Raw genomic sequence first — 19,847 nt, 5'->3', positions numbered from 1 at the left:
TGCTAGGGCCTGAGAACTGGGTGTTCTATAAATGATCTTTTGGCATTCGTTCTGAAATACCTCTTTTCTTGCCAGACTCCTAGATGAATCTCTGTGCAAGCATTCCTCTGGATTAAATGCATTGCCAATAACTAAAACATGTTGGATGGAGGCTCAGCAAATGGTGATGTGGCTCAGGTCTAACTTAGCAAGGGAAACTTACTTTCTTTAAAAAGAAAATAAATAAATTCTGGAGAGCCCTCAGCAGTTAACTCTTTCATTTTGTTGAATTGTTGGGATGGCTGTCTTACAAAGATCTATGATAGTTATTTTTGCTATAGTTAGTAGTGAGTGGTAATTTGGTGGCAATTTAGCAGGATAAATTCTTTATGTGTACCTACTAGGTTTTGAATCGCAAAGGATTTTATGGCTAGAAATATTTGTTTACTGTTTTGATATAAAATCCACTGGGATATGACAAAGATGGAAATTAGGGTGATGATTTCTGAACTTGTTTTATTTTTAGAATTATAGGGTGGTTTGGGTTGGAAAGGACTGAAAAGACTATCTAGTTCCAACACTGTGCCATGGACGGGAATAATTCTCACCAGACTGGGCTGCCCAGGGCCCCATCCAGCTTGGCTTTGAACGCCTCCAGGGATGAGGCATCCACAGCTTCTCTGGGCAGCTGTGCCAGCACTTCACCATTCTCATAGTGAAGAATTTCTTCCTATTTTGTAATGTAAATCTACCCTCCTTTAGTTTAAAACCATTACCCTTTGTCCCTGGCGAAGACCTAGCTATTAAAATCAGTACTGAAAAGTGATTGTTATGAAGAAGGCCAATGCCCAGGCTAAGTATCATTTCCATCCTCTAAATTTTATGGAGACTTTTATCAACTACATTGTTTCACTTTTTTTTTTTTTGAAGTTATGTTTGGTCTGATTGCTTTGGGGCCTGTAGAACTAGTTAGGTTGTAGGAAGCTGAATGCCTCTTTCTATGGAATCAGAGTCTTCATTCCTTAAAACATTGTTTTCATCCCAGAGGCCAGTGCTTTTTCTCTGCCTTTGGTCCTGTTGTATCCTGGTAGTGCTTCATTCGATGAGTCAACATCAATTTTGGGGAAAAAGTGCCATTACAGAAATTAAGCCATTAAGTTCTTGGAAGAGGCTCCTTCCAAAGAAAAGGATGTTGACATAAAACTTGCTGCAAATTGTGGGATGTTAAATACAGCTGTTTGAAATGGATGTGACTATTGTCAGTTTATGTAAGAAACTGATTAAAGTTTGTAAGTTTTTTGTGTTGATACATACAGAGTAATACTCCACTACTGCTTAGCACTGTCTTTACTTAAGTCTAAATTCAAACACATAAATATTTTTCAATTACAGTCATGTTTAAATGTATTTCTGCACATTAGGAACTACTTACTTTAAGAAAAACTGATACATAGCTAACTAAAATGGCTGTAATGAATAATTGAATGCAATGCAAATTGTTTGCATGGGAGCACACATAGAGTTACTGGAATTTAGATCTGTTTACTGCAGAAGGGTTGAATAATCATTCTTGATCATTTCTTGTTCCTTCGTAAAGTATCAAGACGCAGATGTATGTTGATCATTTGATAATCTCACTCAATGCAGGTTGACATCATAGCATTTATCTCATCAAATTTGGAGCTATTTTTTCCTTATGTGTAGTAGCAAGTGCTTGAGAAGGATTTGTTCTGGATTTTGGATGTGTGTGTGTACATATTTGTTTGTTCACTGGATGATTCAGATTTTAGGCATGTCAGCAGCTCGGATGATGCTGACGGGGGCTGGTCCACACTGGGTTGAGAGCCACCGAGGACAACTTCTCTGGGCAGCCTTCTCCAGTGCTTGACTTTTCTTCTTAGTTGAAAAGATTTATTTTTTTCCAAGTGCATATTTTTGGTGTCCAGTTTGAGATGCACAATTTAGTGTCCGATTTTAACAGACTGTTACTACTTTTTTCCCCACTTTCAACATCTTTTTATGTTTATGTGAGACGCTGCGTGCAAAAAGAGATCTGCATAGTTGATGTTCCGTGTTCACTGTGCCAATTTTTCAGTACTTTGGAAAATGCTGGTTATATGGAAAGGCAGAAATTACAGTGATGACCAAGAAGATACCAAAAGCAAATATTCTAGCACATTTTTGCCTTTAACACCTTTGAGTCCCTTTGAGAGGCATGGGGAAACAGATGTCTGTGAATCTTCTTAAAATTTCTGCTACTTTCGGTTGTCTGCCATTCCAGAGAATATCAGAGAACAGCTCTCTTGTGCTGGGCTTGGCCAGGCTGCTCTAGGAAGCATTTAATGAAGAAAAAATAGTTTCATGTTTCAGCACTTTCTTTCTCTAACTTAGATCTAATGTGAGTTTTCAGACCACCCATCGACCAGGGTATTAAACTTGTTCTTTAGGCGCAGCATAACAGCTTGTTGCTGTACAAAAGAGTCTCTATTCATCGAGTTAATACAATACCAATATTCTGTCTGGTACAGATACTCCGTCAGGACACGTGTTAAGTACAGCACTGATTTCCATTGTAGGTCACTAAGAAAAATCCATGTAGTGTTCCTCTTTCAAGAAAGAGTCTTTCAGAAATGAAGGAAACAGGTGTTTTATTTGAGGTGCAAGTGCCTGGGATGCATAGAGGTTTGTTGGTTTTGTTTTTAATAACATTTGCATGTGTTTTGTTTAGTGGAGGAAATCCTAATAGGTACAAGACATTGGTTTTCAAAATGAGGCTTCAGAGTGCTTGGTGTGGGAAGAGCAGGAGATGTCCTTGTGTGCTTTTAACCCTCGCAGATTTGAGGGGGAACAAAGAATATTTGGAAAAACCTGGAAAAAAAGGTGGGACGTTAATTAAAATGCCTGCAGAACATGTTGACAGATCTAATATGTAGAATCAGATAATGATCTGGATAAGACAACATTTTCAACCAGTTTTTTTTTCTGTTTCTAGTTCTAAAAGTAAGCAAGACTTGGCTTACTTTATCTTTTTGTATTTAGCTGGGACAGAAACTCCATCAAAACAGGAAAAGAAATGGTGTTTGGCTCCTACCAGATACTTGGTGAGAGGATTGACAACTGCAGCATTCAGAGCCTGTATTGCTTTCGACAAAGAAATAATGGGCAGTAATTACTCATTATGAATGCTACCTGCTAAGGAAGATGATGAAGCCAGGCAGGGTAGCTCTTACAGACACACGCTGCAAGGAAGCCTCCGGGGCTGTCAGGGTTTGTTCAGCTGCTGGCGCTGCTCTGGAGGGGCTTAAAACATCCCAATTCTCCTTTTGAATGCTATTAAGCAACTGCTTGCATGTGTAGGCTTGCCATTATACCTGCACAATAATGGTCTTCTGAAGAAAAACTCCAACGGAAAACACATTTAAATCTTGCTGTTGGTATTTGAAAGCCTGTTTTCTTTTCATCCAGGAAAGTAAGGGATCATTGATACAATGGTATGTACACGGCAAAAATTTGTTACTGGGATGCTGGATATAATAGCGTTTTCTTCTATGGCTATGGGATATGTTTATTTATTTGTCATTAAGGAGAGCCTAGCTTCAAAGCCTGGCTTAGTAGGCACTTAGAAGTTAGTGTAGCTTGGAGAGGAGCCTACTGTTATGGAACCTGGTATCTTCAAACAAACAAGAAGCAAACAAAAAACCACTTAGTGCTCCAAATAACGCATACAGTTTTGTTGGTCTTTTGCTTTGAACACAAATACTTGCTTAAAAACATCTTAATTCCTTTCTGACATGAATATGCAAGTTACTGATAGTTTAAAGAACAAATAGAACTTCTCAGTTCTTAAGTGCTGAACAGCAATGGAAGTTCAGTTCCCCTATGTCTGAATTGTTCCTGTGGCATCGTACTATCACTTTTGCCATACTACTCATGTAACTCTGTAGAGGTGAAAGAACTTCACCTTTCTATCCTGCATTTAGTGAAAAAGGGCAGTACTGTGTACAGAACAGAAGACAACTTATATTCGGCAGATATGCTGCTGCTTCAGGGGATCTGCTACCTGAAATTCTTCTAGTGGTGTTTTCAGTATGCCTTGTGATTAATTGCTTTGTATCCTTCCCTGTAGTGGCTGTGTCCTTCCCAAGCTGTAGAGTTGCTTCCCACTGGTTAGTGTACTTCACCTCTTGGAGCAGATTTTATTCTTTATACAGTTATTTTGTACTTCTCAGGAGTGGTATTGCTCTGTTGATTTCCTCCCTTAAAGCATGTTTTATCTGGGAAAAAGTCTTTATACCCAGTTGAAATCAACTTCTTATAATGTGCAGCTTGCATAGGAGCTCAAGCCTGCAACAGAAATAGAAATGTTGGAGCCTCATACGGTGTTCCAGATAAATGTGTTCTTTAATTTGTCTATGCTCATACAATTTTAGAGAGTGTAGTTAGGGAAGGGACTGAAAGAGCTTTACCCAAGATTGTTTTTCTTCTATGTTAGACCTTTAAATTGGAAACTATGAGTGGGATGTACAAATGTACCTGTTCCAGCAAGGAAATTGTGGTGTGCTTCAAGTAAGGTGCATTGGCCAGTGGGCATAAAGCAGTGCATGAAGCCAAGGCTCTGCTCCTTGGCACCTGCTGTGACCTGCTGGGGCATTGTGGATTCCCAAATTCAAGGTTATTGTCCCTCTTGTTCTTTGCATTGTTCTAACATACAGGTGGCAGCACTTTCACATGGCTCAGGTATTAAAGGCTTTGCCATAAAAAGATGTAATTAGAAATATGAGCTCTTTGAAATGTGTAGTTAACAAACTTTTTTCCTCTGAGAATTAGGTTCCATTGAATGTAAGCTCTGAAGTGGCAGAGACTGTGCCATGAAGTCCAGTTTCCTGCTCTGTATCGGGCAAACTGGTACTATTTGCCTAGCAGTGAAAAGATGGTTTCTGCTTCACAGGAAAGGGATTTTTCTGTTCATGTAGATCCTGCCTAGGTGAGAGGGCATGAACAAAGAAGTTATTGAAAAGCGTGAAGGCTGGCAGATGTACCAAAGCATATCTGTGGTTGTGCTTACCTACAGAAACTGTTTCTGAACATCTCATTATCCATGTTTCATTCTCCAAATCCTGTTATCGTGTTAGTTTGTTGTCCCCTGAGGTTGTCAGTTCTGCAGTGACCATAAATGGAGTCTAAAATATTTCTTCGTTGTTTAACTTGAAAATATAAATCAGTCGTTCTTTTCCAGAATGACTTTTTATTAGGCAACTTTTAAAAACTGAGTTGTTTTTTTTCTTTTTAAGCAACATTATAAAGAAAATGGAATCAGATTCATCAGGCAGGAGTGTCTACAACCAGAACAGAGCAGCAGTTCATCCAGGTCATTGACTTGTTCCAACAGATGTCTGTGTTACAAGCTGCAGAGGATGATGAAAGACCTGGCACAAACATTGGTTACTTGAAGAAGTTAAATACTTAACTGTTCATTAAAGTATTTTAAAGTCTTTATTGGAGTGAAGTCATTAATAAGCTGTACATGCACAGGGTCAAACGTGTGACCAGTGACTTACAGACACATGGAGCTGTATTTAATCTAAGGAATTAACACTGATTCTATCACAGTTTCAAGTAATCTATATGTAATGAAGAGGATCCCTAGAGTTAGGGAGTTTGGAGCTTCTGCATCTATTGTTTTAGACTGGATCTAGTTTGAACTTGATTTACTTGATCGAGTTGGACTCGATGATCCTGATGGGTCGCTTCCAACTCAGGATATTCTACAGTTCTGTGCTTTATATGTGGTATTTTTCCTGTTAGCCAAGTAAGTGTACAAAATGAAAATTACTCTGGTGAAACAGCTTACATCTGGGTGGCTTGGAGCACAGGCAGAGCAGGTTTACTTCTGCTTAAAAAAAAATTGTGTGCTGGTCTACTTCTAAACGACTTGCTGTCCTTCTTTATCCCCTTTGGTCTCCTATAGTTGCATGCCTTGTTTTACATACACAAATGTTCTTATGGCTGAAGTCCATAACACTGTGTTTCATATTTAAATTACAGACATCTGTATTAGCGTCCAAGAGAAATTGTGTTATGTTACTTTTCTGTAAGCATCATCTATTGTGGGTGTCCAAATTCTGTTCGTTCCTGATGCTGTACAGTGGGTTTGTTCATCTGGAACTAATAGCAAGGGAATAAATTATAAATATGTACAGTGTTAGGAAGCAGTGTCTTACCAAGTCAGCCTTGCTTAAGATACAATGCACTGATTATATTGAAACACTGAGCACAGCAAATTATGGTGTCTAAATGCTGAGACCACTTGTAAAATTTGTTAGAGCCTAGTTCATTTCAGTGATCTATCTATCTAAACGTAAGGATAATATTATGGAATTAGTAGAAGATTCTCAGTTCGCTTTTCAGTTCTTTTAACATCACATGATCATATGCAGTCATCCACAGTGCAAAATATAGCTCTTGTTTCTAAGCAGGAACTTTTTTTATGACTGTTGGAGTAAGCATTTATCTGACTGAGGTGTAAGCATTCCTTCTTCCAAAACAGTAAATCTGGAACATCTTGTAAATGTGATGCCAGAGTTCTTCAGTATGGAAGAAGCTGACCAAAGAGAGGTTCATGGACAGAGGGAAACACACCTTGCCTTTTCCATGTTCTTTGTAGGTGGTCTGATTTGTCATTACTATGTTGTCTTTCCTCAGATTGTCAAACTGACTATTTATAGGATGCTTCCAAAAAACCTTCTGAGAAGAACCTTGATGCAGAGGTTGCACCTATTCCCAGATGATGTGAGTGGTCACACTGTAACATTTTCTTTCTTTTTGCTTTGGAGATGAAGAACACTAGCAAAGCTTCAGTCATGAGATTTTTATATTTTATATAAATTAAGAAAAATCGAGCTGCTTTTTAAATATGTATCTAAATATACTTTATATGTTGATGCTCTTTATTTCACAAACTTGTGAGATCTAAGATATGCATGAGATTCTCTTGTGTATTACTTCATTTAGCATGAAGAATGCATCAGCGTTGACACATTTTGGTCTGGATTTGGGAAGAAGGGAGGCGTTTTCTAAGCAATTAGGTTTGACTGTTCTCACCCTCCTCAGGTTATCCCAGAAGATATAGAGAAGAACCTTCTACAAGAGATTCCTCAGCCACGTGTAGTCCCTAGGAGGTTAGATGAATATACACCAGAAGAAATTGCTGCCTTTCCAAGGGTTTGGACTCCGTAAGTACATTAGATTTTTAAAATGAGCACTTGGACTGAATCTGTAATATATTGGCTCTTGGCTCTTACAATACGAATAAGGAAAAAAAAGGATATTTGTTTTCTTCGTGTCATGTTTTCTGACAGGAGGAGATCATTAAGCAAAGAATGGTCATATTTGAAGGGAGTGGTTGCACAGTTTTTCTTATTTTCTGGCCTTTTTTTCATCGCTAAGACTTGATGTTAAATCATATTTTTAGTTCTTCATCAAAAGTGGTTGAGTAAATGCTTACTCACGTATCCTATTTGAGTTGTCAACTGTTCGTCATAGTAGAAGGAAACGCCATGTGACTGTGGGACTGAACAATTCACTTAAAGAAAAAGTATTAAAAAATCTTCAGATTTTCTCTAGAGGAAAGAAAAGCATTCTGTTAAACCAGAACTGGGAGAATGTGTCTTTGGCAGGACTATACCAGGTGTTTATTTTGATAACTAATTTATTTTCAGTGTACAAAATCAGTTCCACCGTAGCTGCTTGGCATCTCAGTGAATATTTGTGGTTTGTTTTATACTACCACATGCAGCACTGAGTCAACCTGCTAGTGAAAATAATCACATCTGGGGTGCTTTCTGATATCAATGTGATGATTTCTTGTTTGTATCTTTTCTTGTGGTCATTTTGAGAGTTTTAGTACTGAGCTTCCTTTAAATGTCAGTGCCAAAGACCTGTGGGAATGAAGCAAGTGGACTAGAGTTTGACCTGGAGTCTTCCAGATGGTCAGCACTGTCTTGTGCACTTCTGCTTATTTTCAGTATGTAGAATTCAACATCTTTTTTGGTAAAGCAAGTTTAAACATCTGGTGAATGTTAGTCATGTTGGAGCTGCATGTGGCAGAGAGCAAGGAAACTTGATGTCATCTAATTCAGTAACTGCTGTCAAGCTGTCTCCTAATAGTTTCCTGTTAGCATTTCTTTGCTCTGCAGTCTCATCCTGATCAGTTTTTTGGGGAAATGATATCTGTATACAGGCATTATACTCTGTGCCTGTTGCAGAGGGTGGGAAGTGCTGTTGACTTAGCAGCCCTGCAACTGCCACAGTTGGGAGCCTTTAAACTGAGAAATTCATATTGTTTCTTTGACGGGATGAGTGAGTGTCTTTAAGTGGACGTGCTTGTTGAGAAGAGCCAGGGAATAGGTGGACCTAGGAGGGGAATAGAGCAGAGCTCTGGAACAGAATTGTGTCAGAGAGTGCTGAAGAATGAAGAGCAGCACGCTCCTGTGTGGTTCATCTGTGAGCTTCTGCAGAACCTGTGGATAATTTCCAGTCAGTAACTGTAGTACCTAAAATAAACCAGAATAAGGATTCAGAAAAACTGTTAAACTTGGGTTTTTTTTCCAGATGGTTTTAAGAGGTTTCCCCACCTTATGTGATTTTTTGGTTTTTCTACTTTCTTTTTTTTCCCCCCTATCCTCTGTGAAGTTCTAATGGGTGACGTCACTGTGTCTCAAAGTAGAGTGAGTGATTTAAAAACAAGGAGAAAGATTGAGAGACACACACTGTGTGTCACTTATATTTTATTTTTGCTGTAGAACAAAAGGATTTAGATTATGTTAGCCCTTTAAAAATAGTTGTATCCTTTAGTGGAAAGCATTACATGAAAACCATAGTTAAAGTGTTTAAGGATATAGAATAAAGGAAAGCCTGATTGTGACAATAAAACTAATGTTTACGGTTTTACATTAAAACTTATTCCGAAGAAACGTGCCTTACTGAATATAAAATGGTCATAAAACAGATAAGAAATTAAGATAAATTCAGAGTATGAGAAGAGGCCATTTTTTCCTTAATCTGAAATAACATGCAAATGACTCACATTCTGAATGTGAAGAGAACATACTCACTGCTGCTAATGATTTCCTTGGACTTTCTACCTGTGTTTTTATTAAAACGCCTTGGTTCATGTTGTTTTTAAAGGCTCTTTTTTCTGGTAGTTGAAGACTGACACTGTAGACAAATATACAGTCACCAAGTTGAGCACTAAGGTGAGGAAATGGTTTTTGAGGAGAGCATGCATCCAGTGTGGATACCTAGCAAACACTTTGTGTTGTGCAAGGTCATAGCCTTCCCATCACCCCTCCTTCCACCACAGCACAGTGCATAATGGGATGGCAGGCTGGATCTTACTCCATGAGAGCAGAGAATTAAATGTCCTAATATTTCCAGTGAGAGAAGCATTCTTGGAATATTCTTTCCTTTTATTCCGAACCTGAACCAAATGGTTTCCTGAATTGTACAGAGTTGCTTTCTTACATCCTTGGTGCAGAAGTCTGAAGTAGCTGTGGTGGAAAAACCTTGTAAAGGCAGAGTGGTAAAATTGTGTCTTTCCAGACAGATTTAAAAGGGAGGAAGATCAGAAACCAGTTCTTTGGCAGACTTTGATTTTTTGCAGCTTCCTTCCATGAATGAAGCCATTATTTCAGGGGTGTTTGAGGTTTCACATTGGATGTTTTTAATGAGCTTTAAACAGAAATCATCACAGAATTCACCAATCTTGTATGACTAAACAAACAGTACAGTTTCCCACCTCTCTTCTAATGGCAGGAATACATCAGATTTATGTGTGAATTTTCCTGTTATATGCCATGTAGAAGTTGTTTAGCTGACTGGGTATAGGTGTGTTTGTAGACAGTGAACTTCTTAAGGCAGGAAATTTGCTTTTGAAGAAGTATTTTGAAGTCATTTGGACAAGAATGTTCCCAAGTACATAGAAGAAATCTGTCTCGTTCCAGTTAGATGCATACATTCCCAAGAGCTTCCCTTAAGAAAGCAGAGCAGTTCTAACTTCCAGGAGAGCACTCGGGTTGTTGCTGTTGTGCATACTGAGTGCCTGTTCCACTGCCAGACTTAATGGGAACTCTCCGTGGACCTTTCTAGGCCAGACAGCCTCTCACTTGTCTTTCTGGAAAAGAAGTCCTTGAAGGCTTTGGGCTTTTTTAAAACTTAAGGTATTGTAAACTCTGAAACTTGACTTAAGAAAACCAAACACCTTTTTAATGTTTATTTTTGAGTAACTCGCCTGATTTCTGGCCCCCTTCTGCGCAGCCTACTTCTAGGTAGGGGGTTTATACTCTGAAGCTATAAAATTGTTTCAGCAGAGCAGTGAGAGCTGGTCAGTCCCAGTTTTTGAACATCAGCCATATGTGGGTCTGTGTGGCATGGCACACAGGTTCTTGGTGATCCATCAGCAGCATCCCACAGCTTTGAAAGAAGAAAACTGCGATGTTCTGGGAAGAAATATTTGTATATGATGAAACAAGTGTGTTGGGACACCTAGGAGTGGGAGATGTTTGTGATAATCCTCTTACGCATTCCGTGTCAAGGATAATGGTGGTCATATCTTCTGTTTATAGTTTCTCCTTGGCTTTGTGTTCCTTAAAGCCAGTCATGCCACCCTTAAGCAGGCTAAAGTCTGCTGCTGATGTTCCTAGTGAATAAATTTGAAGGCACTGGTAAACAAAACACTTTTCACGTGAAGAGATCTCCTCAGCCACTGTTGCCCCCTCTGTTTGCTGTCTTAAAAGGTAGCTGCAATAACAGTTGTCTTGCCTAGTTCTACAGTTTCTGGTGTAAGTTTCTATGTTTAGTCACTACGTTGAAGTAATAATTTGGGTACTAAGAGCTGAAGAAGAAGCCAGAGATGTGCTGGGTATATGGTTGAAATGATGTTATAAACAGCATTTTCATTAATGTAAGGTGCTGGCAGTTTCACTTTATGAAGTTTATTGTCTGTTAATGTCCTCAGATAAGGAAGCCAACACCAAAGGACACCTTGCGTTATATTAGATACACAAATGATATGTGTATTGCCAGTCATGCTTTCACAAACATAACTGGCAGTTCATACTACCTCTGTAAAATGCTTTTTGTTCTGCAGTGAAATACACCGTATAGTAAATGAAAAACTGTGCGGTCTGTTACTCCAGCTGTCTGCAGTAAGTGCAGTAAAGATGGCCTCTGAAGGTGGTAAGGTCTCGAGCTACATTTGTAAGGCCCTTCTTAAGCTTAATCTTAAATCTAATAAGATTTAAAATTCTGCACTGAAATAAATACATTCCTCCAGCCATTTCCTTAGTTCCTTCAAACTGCAGTGTCTGCAGCTTTGGGGGGCTGGAGTGGATTTGTGCACGTTATGCCTCGTGTGCTTTGTTCTTGCCTGAAACACGCCTTTAACAGGAATAAGTACTGCCCCTCCAGCTTGAACATTAGTCTCAAAAAGCAAGGCTGGCGTGTATAGATGATCAGTGGAGATGGCCAACACAAACTTCTGTGAAAGCCTTGAGCCTGTCTTAGTTTTTCCTTAAAAGAGAGACTGGAGAGAGGAGGAAAAAGCTATCCTGCCAGTACAGCTCAGTCCTGCTCTAATGTATGCTTTGAGATATCTCTCTGGAAGTTCATTTTCTATGGCTTTTTTGGTTCTCAGTAGGAATTCCAGTAACAACAGCAAAGCGTTAACCTCTATTAAAATTGGAGAACTATCACTGGTAACTTTTTTTTTTAATAGTAAGGGCATAAAAATATCCCATGACTTTGCGTTGATTAGCATGAAGCTGAAGGTAGCTGAGTCTCATATTTCAGGCTAACAGAGCTGGATCTAAAGAAGCCAAGAGCCACAGAAGTCAAAAAGGCGCGCGGTTAGATACCTGAGGAGAAAGTCGATCTCCTCTACTTCAGGTTTTAGCCACAGGCAGCAACTGGATACTAGCTGAGAAAGGCCAGTAGCTTAATCATCTTAAAAATCTGACACATCCATATGTAGATTGATTAGCCAATTAAAATTAATTACTGGCTCTTCTCTAGCATGTGTAAAATATGCTGATGCTACTGATTCTCTTTTTACCTAGGGTCAGCTTACATTGTAGCTAAAATTTGAAGGTAAGAGATCTAATAAATGGGTCACTGAAGTTTTACTTCAGCTATCTGAAGAGACTTTCAGAAAAAAAAGCTGTAAAGCTACTTTCCTTTTCCCCCTTAAATCTGTGGATCTCGTATGTGAAGAAATAAGAAGTAAATTAATGGGAATTTGACAAGCAATATGAGAATGGTTTTATATGATACTGTTGAACTATTTGCCCAGATGCAAATGGAATTAGAATTTTTTTAATTACTCTTTTATAAATGTCTAGATAGATTTGCTTTTTTCACTTTTGATGGTGACAGCAAGTCTGGAAAGTGTTTCACTGTTCCTTTGCTCACTTCTCTGTTTATTTGAAGAATAACGTAATTCTTTGGACAAAGCCAAGTCTAGAGACTGTTCTTTCTACAGCCCTATGGTTTTTAACAATATATTTTTCAAAGAAAACCCTTTCATTTGAAGAAAGCATAATATTGCTCAGATTAAACTTAAATGAACATTACACTGAGTTAATTTAAATCATCTTAAAAACAGAATTCATAAAATCAGGGTCAAATCTGGTATCAGTGGTATGTAGAGTCATAGAATCACTAAGGTTGGAAAAGACCTGTAAGATCATCTAGTCCAACCGTCCACCTACCACCAATATTGCCCACTAGACCGTGTCCATAAGCACTATGTCAACCCTTTCCTTAAACACCTCCAGGGACGGCGACCACCACTTCCGTGGGCAGCCTGTTCCAGTTCATTACCGTGCTTTCTGAGAAGAAATTCTTCCTAATATCCAATCTGTTTAGAATAGGCAAAAGTAGTTACTAGAAATTTAAGGATAATTTAAATATCATTAGCAATTTCACTGATTATTTTACTAGAGGCACAGAGCTACTCTGGGATAGTAAGTGCATCTTGAGTAGAGAAACAGTTCAGCACCCCTGCTCCTGGTGTGTCTAGTGTTGGAGAGTAAGTGGATCAAAGGCGGACTGAGGACTAAATACTGAGTGGTATGATCAGCCCACAGGATCTCTTCACTAATTGGGCTTCTTCTGTCTGCCACCATCTGTTAGAAACTGGTGTTTATAAACTCATAAAAGATACATTTATGAGCCAGTGAGATATCATCGGTTAACTACGTAACCAATTTTGAAGTACTTCAACAGTAATTAAAATATATTTATTTGGCTGCAAAACTTGTAACTTTGGAGAGATTTTATCCCCTGCTCTTAAAATTCTTCAGATGTGTATAGAAAAATCATGCAGAGCTTCTGTGGAACTTGTTGCAGACCAGTCAATGTTGGAAGGCAGCTATGTAGATCATCTAGTCCAACCTCTTTGCTCAGGCAGGGTACCCTAGAGTACATTACGCAGGACCGTGTCCAGGTGGCTTTTGAATAGCACCTTCAGGGAAGGAGACCCCACCACCTTTCTGAGCAACCTGTGCCAATGCTCAGTCACTCTGAGAGGAAAGAAGTTTCCTCTCATACTCAGTCAGAACTTTCTGTGGTTTAGTTTGTGTCCATTACCTGTCCCCTGTCACTGGACACCACTGAGTCTGGCTGCATCCTCTTGACAACCTCCCTTTGGATACTCATACTCATTGATCAGATCCCCCATGAGCTTTCTCTTCTCTATGGTGAGCAGGCCCAGCCCTGTTAGCCTTTCCTCATACGAGAGATGCTCCAGCCCTTCATCATTCCACAAACCCTTTGCTGGACTCATTCCAGGAGCTCCAGGTCTCTCTGTCCTGGTGAGCCCCAAACTGGACACAGCGTGCTCCGTGTGAAGGCTCACCAAGGTGAAGTAGGTGGGGAGGATGACCTTCCTCAACCTGCTGGCAGTGTTCTTCCCAGTGCAGCCCAGGACACCATTTGCTTTCTCAGCCACAATGGCACTCTGCTGGTCAACTTGGTGGCCACCAGGATCTGCAGATCCTTCTCTACAGAGCCCTCAGCCTGTACTGGTGTGTGGAGTTATTCTTCTCCTGGTGCAGGACCCTCCTCTTGCCTTTGCTGAATGTCAAGAGGCTCTATGTAACTGAGTTACAACTGATTCTTTATTTTCTGATAGACAACCAGTGCAAATAGGAAATCTTACTAGACATGAAAGACTTCAAGTTATTAGTAAGATAGAGCATTGCACACACCATGAATGGAAGAGATGGGTGTATCTTTAATACGGGGTGATTTATATTTTTTTAATACATCTGGAGTGCTTTTTCTCATCCATGGAAGGAATGAAGCCTTAGCAAAATGCAAACACACAGCTAACCTTTTCAACTTTTGCTCCTGTACCTCTGCTTCAATCTTTGTGTCAGTTTATTAGTGTGCAGCATTGGTTAGCTTTAAGGCACTGACCTTTCACAGTGCTGATGCACGGTTCAATCCTCTCTGAATAGTCCTCGCATTCTTCTTGTCAGTGAGATAGCAGAAAATACAGGGAACTCTGTCTCTCTGGGTCACGTTCCCTAATGCTGAGATAACTGCCTGCAGGTGAGGAGAAAAATGTAATTTGAGATCTTCAAAGCTTCCAAACCAGGTGTGCGTTGGTGAGTCAAGAGCAGGTATTGACAGGTCACTTACTCAGTATCGTCAGCCTTATTCCTTAGCAAAGACAGCTTTAAAGATATTAGTTAGCAGTCATGAATGCATGCTTGCAGTCACGCAAATGGCTGTAATGACTCCATGAAATTTGACTTTGTAGAACTGTTCTTGAAAGTCAGCTGAAAACTCATCTAAGTAGAGATTACTTATGGAAAGGTGACTATTTTTTGGAGCTTGAAAGAAAACAATGTTATCAAAAGATACTTTATCTGCCACATGTGGTTGAGAAAACAGACAGGTGTGTAACTACTAATCTCTCAAAAGTGCAAGCACCATCTATTAGAATTTGTTAGAAATATGTTTAAAAGTTCTAAGGAGCAGAATAATTTGGGTTTAAAATGCATCTTTTGAAGAAGTATTCTGAACTGTTAAAAATGGAGATAAAATATTTTTTAAAGAACATCTAGAAGTCAAAGTGTTGTAGTGGAAGGTGAAAGAACTACATATAGAGTCGGTAATGTCATGTTACAGTAGAACCTTATTTCTGTAAGGCAAGTAATGCTATTTTTCATCTGTCTGCTGTAAGGGTTGACTGTTAGCTAGAAGTAAGGCTACGAAGTTGGCTTCTATATTTCTGAAATCAGGACAGTTGCAGTGTAACTCAGACGGGTGAGTGCTTGGGTCTGACTTTCACAAACACCACCACCCGCCTCCTCCCACTCCTTTTTTTTTGTTTTGTTTTTCTTTTTCTAAGGATGGTTTAGCTCCAAACATTGCTAGGCAAAGGGAAACATCTCTGCTGGAATGTGCTGACAAGAATTTAATAAAGGTGGAACTATGCGGCGAGTCTGTTCATACCTGATGGAAATAAATTTTCACTACGGGAGTTGGAAGTCGAACACATTTAACTTTTGGAAAGGGTCTTTGTTATGTCTCCTTAGACAAGAAAAATACCTTAGGAGGAGGGCATTTCCCATCACGTTCAAGAATATTGGATACTGGGAGGGGGCTGTCTCGCAGAGTTGCACCACATAGGTTTCTTTGTACTGCTCGTTTGTGAGCCAGCTGAAATATTCAGACTGAGCTCGTAGCTCCATGGGCATTCCTTCTGGCAAGAAGTGCTGGTTTTAAGTGGCAGCCGTTACTTCTGCCTTTTCACTGTGCTTGTGCAGCAGTGGTGTAAAAAGCATCGGGAAACTGGCCTAGATTAAAGACAGCCTTGTTATATGCAGCTGCAAGAACTGCTCTGTGTTAGAGTTCTTAGGGAAAATCTTTCTTTACTCTCCTGCTAATCTGTGTGGTCACCTAACTTTGGAATCAGTTTAGTGCAAGTCGTTTAAGATGTGGAAAACAAATAGATTTGTGGAAAGACAAATACTTCTTTAAGTGAAGAACTCTGGGGAAGTCTTGCCTCTCTTTCAAGATGACCTGAAGAGGCTTACCTCCTTAGGCTAAAGCCTGCCAGCGTGAATTCTGTCTTCAGTGTCCAGGCAGATTTCACACAGTTACGTTTTTGTCTGAAAAGCAATTCTAACGGCATCACTGTGTTAGAGCAGATCAGATTAAAGTTGTATGTAGGTGAATGGTATCTGAAGCATTTGCACATCTGAATGAGCCCCTCCAGCTCATCTTTTGAGTTTGTTCATCTTGCTAAATGGTTCTAACCATTTAGAGAAAGAATGAGTCAGATTTGTGTTTCTGAGAACTCTCTCATTGCTCTGTTGTTTTTATCACTAAATGTAACCTTGATGTATGGGATGTCTTCGGAGTCCCTTATGTATAACTCATTGTTTCTGGCAACAAGTTAAATCGTGTAAGTATAAATAGCATAAGGATAAATAATTTAAATCCTTAATTCCACAAACGCTGAACATTTTCTTCTTCATGTTGTAGATCCAAACATGAACAGTTTGTTCACATGCAAACTTCTTGGCCTTTGTGCGTGGTCTGTAGCTAGCTCCTGATTTTCACGTGATTCAAACAATAGATATGAGAAGAATACCTGGATTTACAAAGCTTGCTCGAATATTCTGGTCCTTTATTTTCTGAATATGAGACAAACTCCTGATTTTATAAACCAGTCCCATTCCTATGCTCTGCTGCACGTGTGTCATGGTGACAGCGTGTAATTCTGCAGGCAGCGTTTGGGGTCCTTGTGGGCCACGGGAGCCCACAGATCCTTCTCTTGGAGGTTGCTCTCTGCGTGCTACGTAGCACACTGAAAATACTTTCTAGCAGCGCACCAGACAGAACTGGCTTCCTACCATTTTCCTCTTAGTATTTTGCACAGAATCTGTAGGTACCTCACATGAGTTCTAAACAGGCACGTCAGCAAGGTGAGAACTTTTGTATTCTCACCTTTTTTTGAGAGAGAGAATGATGTAACATTTTAAAGGGATTTTCAGTGTAAACTCCTCTGTTACATACTTTGCTTTTTGAAATGAATACTGCCGCTTCAGTCTTATTCACGCACCATTGGTTCTGTCTTCTCTTAAACACTGAATAACCTCTTTTCTGAGTGAATACAACACACAGTTTTATTCTGCTTCCTACAGAATCATGAGCGGGCAGTGTAACGGGCCCACAGTCTAATGGCTGAATTACAGAAATGTGATGTGGCACTGTGCTTTTTTCAACTTGTGGGGCTTACAGCATATACAGCAGTAGCGTTACTGCTACTGTCAGCGATAGCTTCTCGGATGTGAGACAAAGGCCAAAAAGACACAAACTGTAAGTGCATGTAGCTGTGATTTTTGGTGTTTTAAGGAAGCATTTGGCATTTTTAAATTCACCTCTTCCGGGAGATACCATTTCCTTTGTTCCAAATGCGTGATTTCAGTGCTTTGCTGAGGAAGCATGAAAGCACTGCCATCCGAGAAGAACACCCTTGCATAGATTTATGCAGTCCATCAGTGAGGAGTTATCCATTGGTTTTCACAAGTGGCTCGTAATTCACTCTTAGACAATGGTTTTTGTGGGTTTATGGTCTTCCTTGGACAATATTTACGACTTTTGCTAGACACAGTGCTTTTCAAGGCTTAGCTTCCTTGGTGCCAAGGACTCTTTAAAAGCAGAGATTGTGGTCCCCAGACATGGAGCACCAGTTGGCATAAAAGCCTACTGTGACCCTCGAAAAGGCTTTTAAAAAACTTTTATGTTTGTTCACACAAGTGTCTCAAAGTAGAAAATTCTGCCTTCAAGCTTCATTAACTTTGTAAGGCTGCAAACTGAAGCCAGTGCTTTTTTGCATTTAACTTTAAGACAAGCATTAATGTTGAAGTACAGGTTGCAAGCAAGGAAAAAAAAACACAGATTTTCAGCCCTGGAGAAAAGTACTGTGAGATCCCCACCTCTGCAGCATTTCAGCGTAACCCTCAGCTGAAGTTTCAGAAGTTTCATTCAAAGCAAAGCACAGAATCGTTTCAGCGCTGTGCAGGGGGATGGATGGATTGGCCCGTAAAAAGAGTAATAAATACAAGCTGCTAGACAATGATGTCTTTACCATGCAGCTTGTCTACAGTCTTCCAGCACCTGTGTAGGATGGATGCAGTGATAACAATTCCAAGTCACTACTGAGAATTTCTTAAAACCCCACTCTCCCACTACCACACTAACTGCGATGTAATTAGGTGTATCTTCTGTCAGGCACGGGTGAGATACGATTAACAAAATGTGTAATATTTTTGAGGACTGAAATCTGGGGTTCTAGGAAACAGGAATTGGTTCTCCAGTGTGTAGCAGCCCTCAAATACGGAGCTCCTTCAAGGCCAACATTAAGCACGTAAACAATGTACATACTGCTTACTGTTGTTCTTTTATGCTCAGCGGTATGAATTCAAATATTAACATGTCTCTTAAATAAAAACCAGAAGCTTTGCGATTCCTTTGTGATTTTTTTTACCATATGAACCTCTTGTCTTTGAAGTTGCTCTATTTTTTTCTCTTTGAAATTCATATAACCATCAGATTTCATATGCTGCACTTGGGGTAGCACTCATTGAATTCCAGAGTTGCTGTCCCATCAGAACCTCCTGGCTCCCACCGGACTGGTATGGATGATGTTACGCAGCCGTCCTGTGCGAGGCAGCCAGAATGGCTGCCTGAGACTGTATCTGGGATAGGCCCCTTCCAACTGAGGATATCCTCTGATTCTGTTGGTTGGGAAAATGCGAGATCTGCGACACCGAATTGCAAAGCCTCTTTAAGTATTAGGAGATTTTTGCGTGGTTTCTCTGCAACAACCTAAATGCTCCCGATCTCCCATTGCTATCTATCTGCCCTTAATTTGCACTGATCAAACAAAATTGATAACAAAAGTTACCACTGCTGCAAATGTATCTTGGTTCACTGTTGTGTATGTATTTGACTTTGTTTTCCTTCAGCTTCGCAGAAAATCCAGCCGTGTAGTATCCAATTGCACATATAGAAAACCTTCCATACTGCCTCTCATGTTGAGCTGTACCGAGGCGCATTTCGCTTTATTTGTGTCTGGGAGGAGCGACCCGAAGAGCCAAGAATACATGACTGCTGTGTCTGTGGCATGCTGTGTTATCACAGACTGTGTGTGTGGAGGCTGCGTGCTGTGCACCACAGACCATCAGCCTGCGCCCATTCTTGGTAGAGGAAGTTCTCCGAGGTCATAGTAAAGTTCTAGCTTTGTTCCGTGCTTTTATGTAAGCCAGAAAACGTTCAGCAGCATTAAAAGCACAAGAACACAGAAATAAAAGTAGATGCGGTGGTTACTGCATCCTTACAGCAAAGCTGCTTTAGTTTCCATGTAAATTCTCTTAACAAAGCCCTTCTTTTTTTAATTTTTGTTTTCCAGGCCTAGAGATTTTCGAATGAAGTAATAAAAGAAGGAAAATTGCCATCAGGAATGTCTCTCCTCCTCAGAAGAGAATTCTTTGCCGTGGAAGAAGATGCATCTGTGCATCTCAGTTATCCCTGCTATGCAGAAAGGTTTTGGCAGGTATTAGCAAACTGTATTGGGAAAGATTATAAAAATGGTTGTGTTTAGAACAGCTAAGGATGGGCGTTACATTGCTCACATCACCTGTACTCCGTGTTGTGTGTTATCTGTTAATTAAATTCGTTTTATTACTATTATTAAAGAATCGCTACAATTCTTTTTTCATACGTCCATCCCAGGGGACCAGTACCTTGTTTCCTGAAATTGAAAACCAGTGGCTTGAGGTCTTTAGGTTAAA

General features: G+C 39.8%; 1 protein-coding gene across 1 annotated transcript in view; it reads left to right on the top strand.

Annotated features, from left to right (window-relative positions):
- Positions 1-19,763, top strand: part of MRPL13 (mitochondrial ribosomal protein L13) — a 25,957-nt gene extending 6,194 nt beyond the window's left edge. The window contains exons 5-7 of the mRNA XM_021385904.1: positions 6,682-6,768; positions 7,090-7,211; positions 19,466-19,763. Coding sequence (XP_021241579.1) covers positions 6,682-6,768; positions 7,090-7,211; positions 19,466-19,490 — 234 coding nt within the window. The 3' untranslated portion in view covers positions 19,491-19,763. The remainder of the gene's footprint in view (positions 1-6,681; positions 6,769-7,089; positions 7,212-19,465) is intronic.

The sequence above is a fragment of the Numida meleagris genome, chromosome 2 (genome assembly GCF_002078875.1).
Source record: "Numida meleagris isolate 19003 breed g44 Domestic line chromosome 2, NumMel1.0, whole genome shotgun sequence".
Taxonomy (NCBI): Eukaryota; Metazoa; Chordata; class Aves; order Galliformes; family Numididae; genus Numida; species Numida meleagris.
The sequence above is the reverse complement of the archived record's forward strand: the minus strand, read 5'-3'. Positions and strand labels throughout refer to the sequence as shown.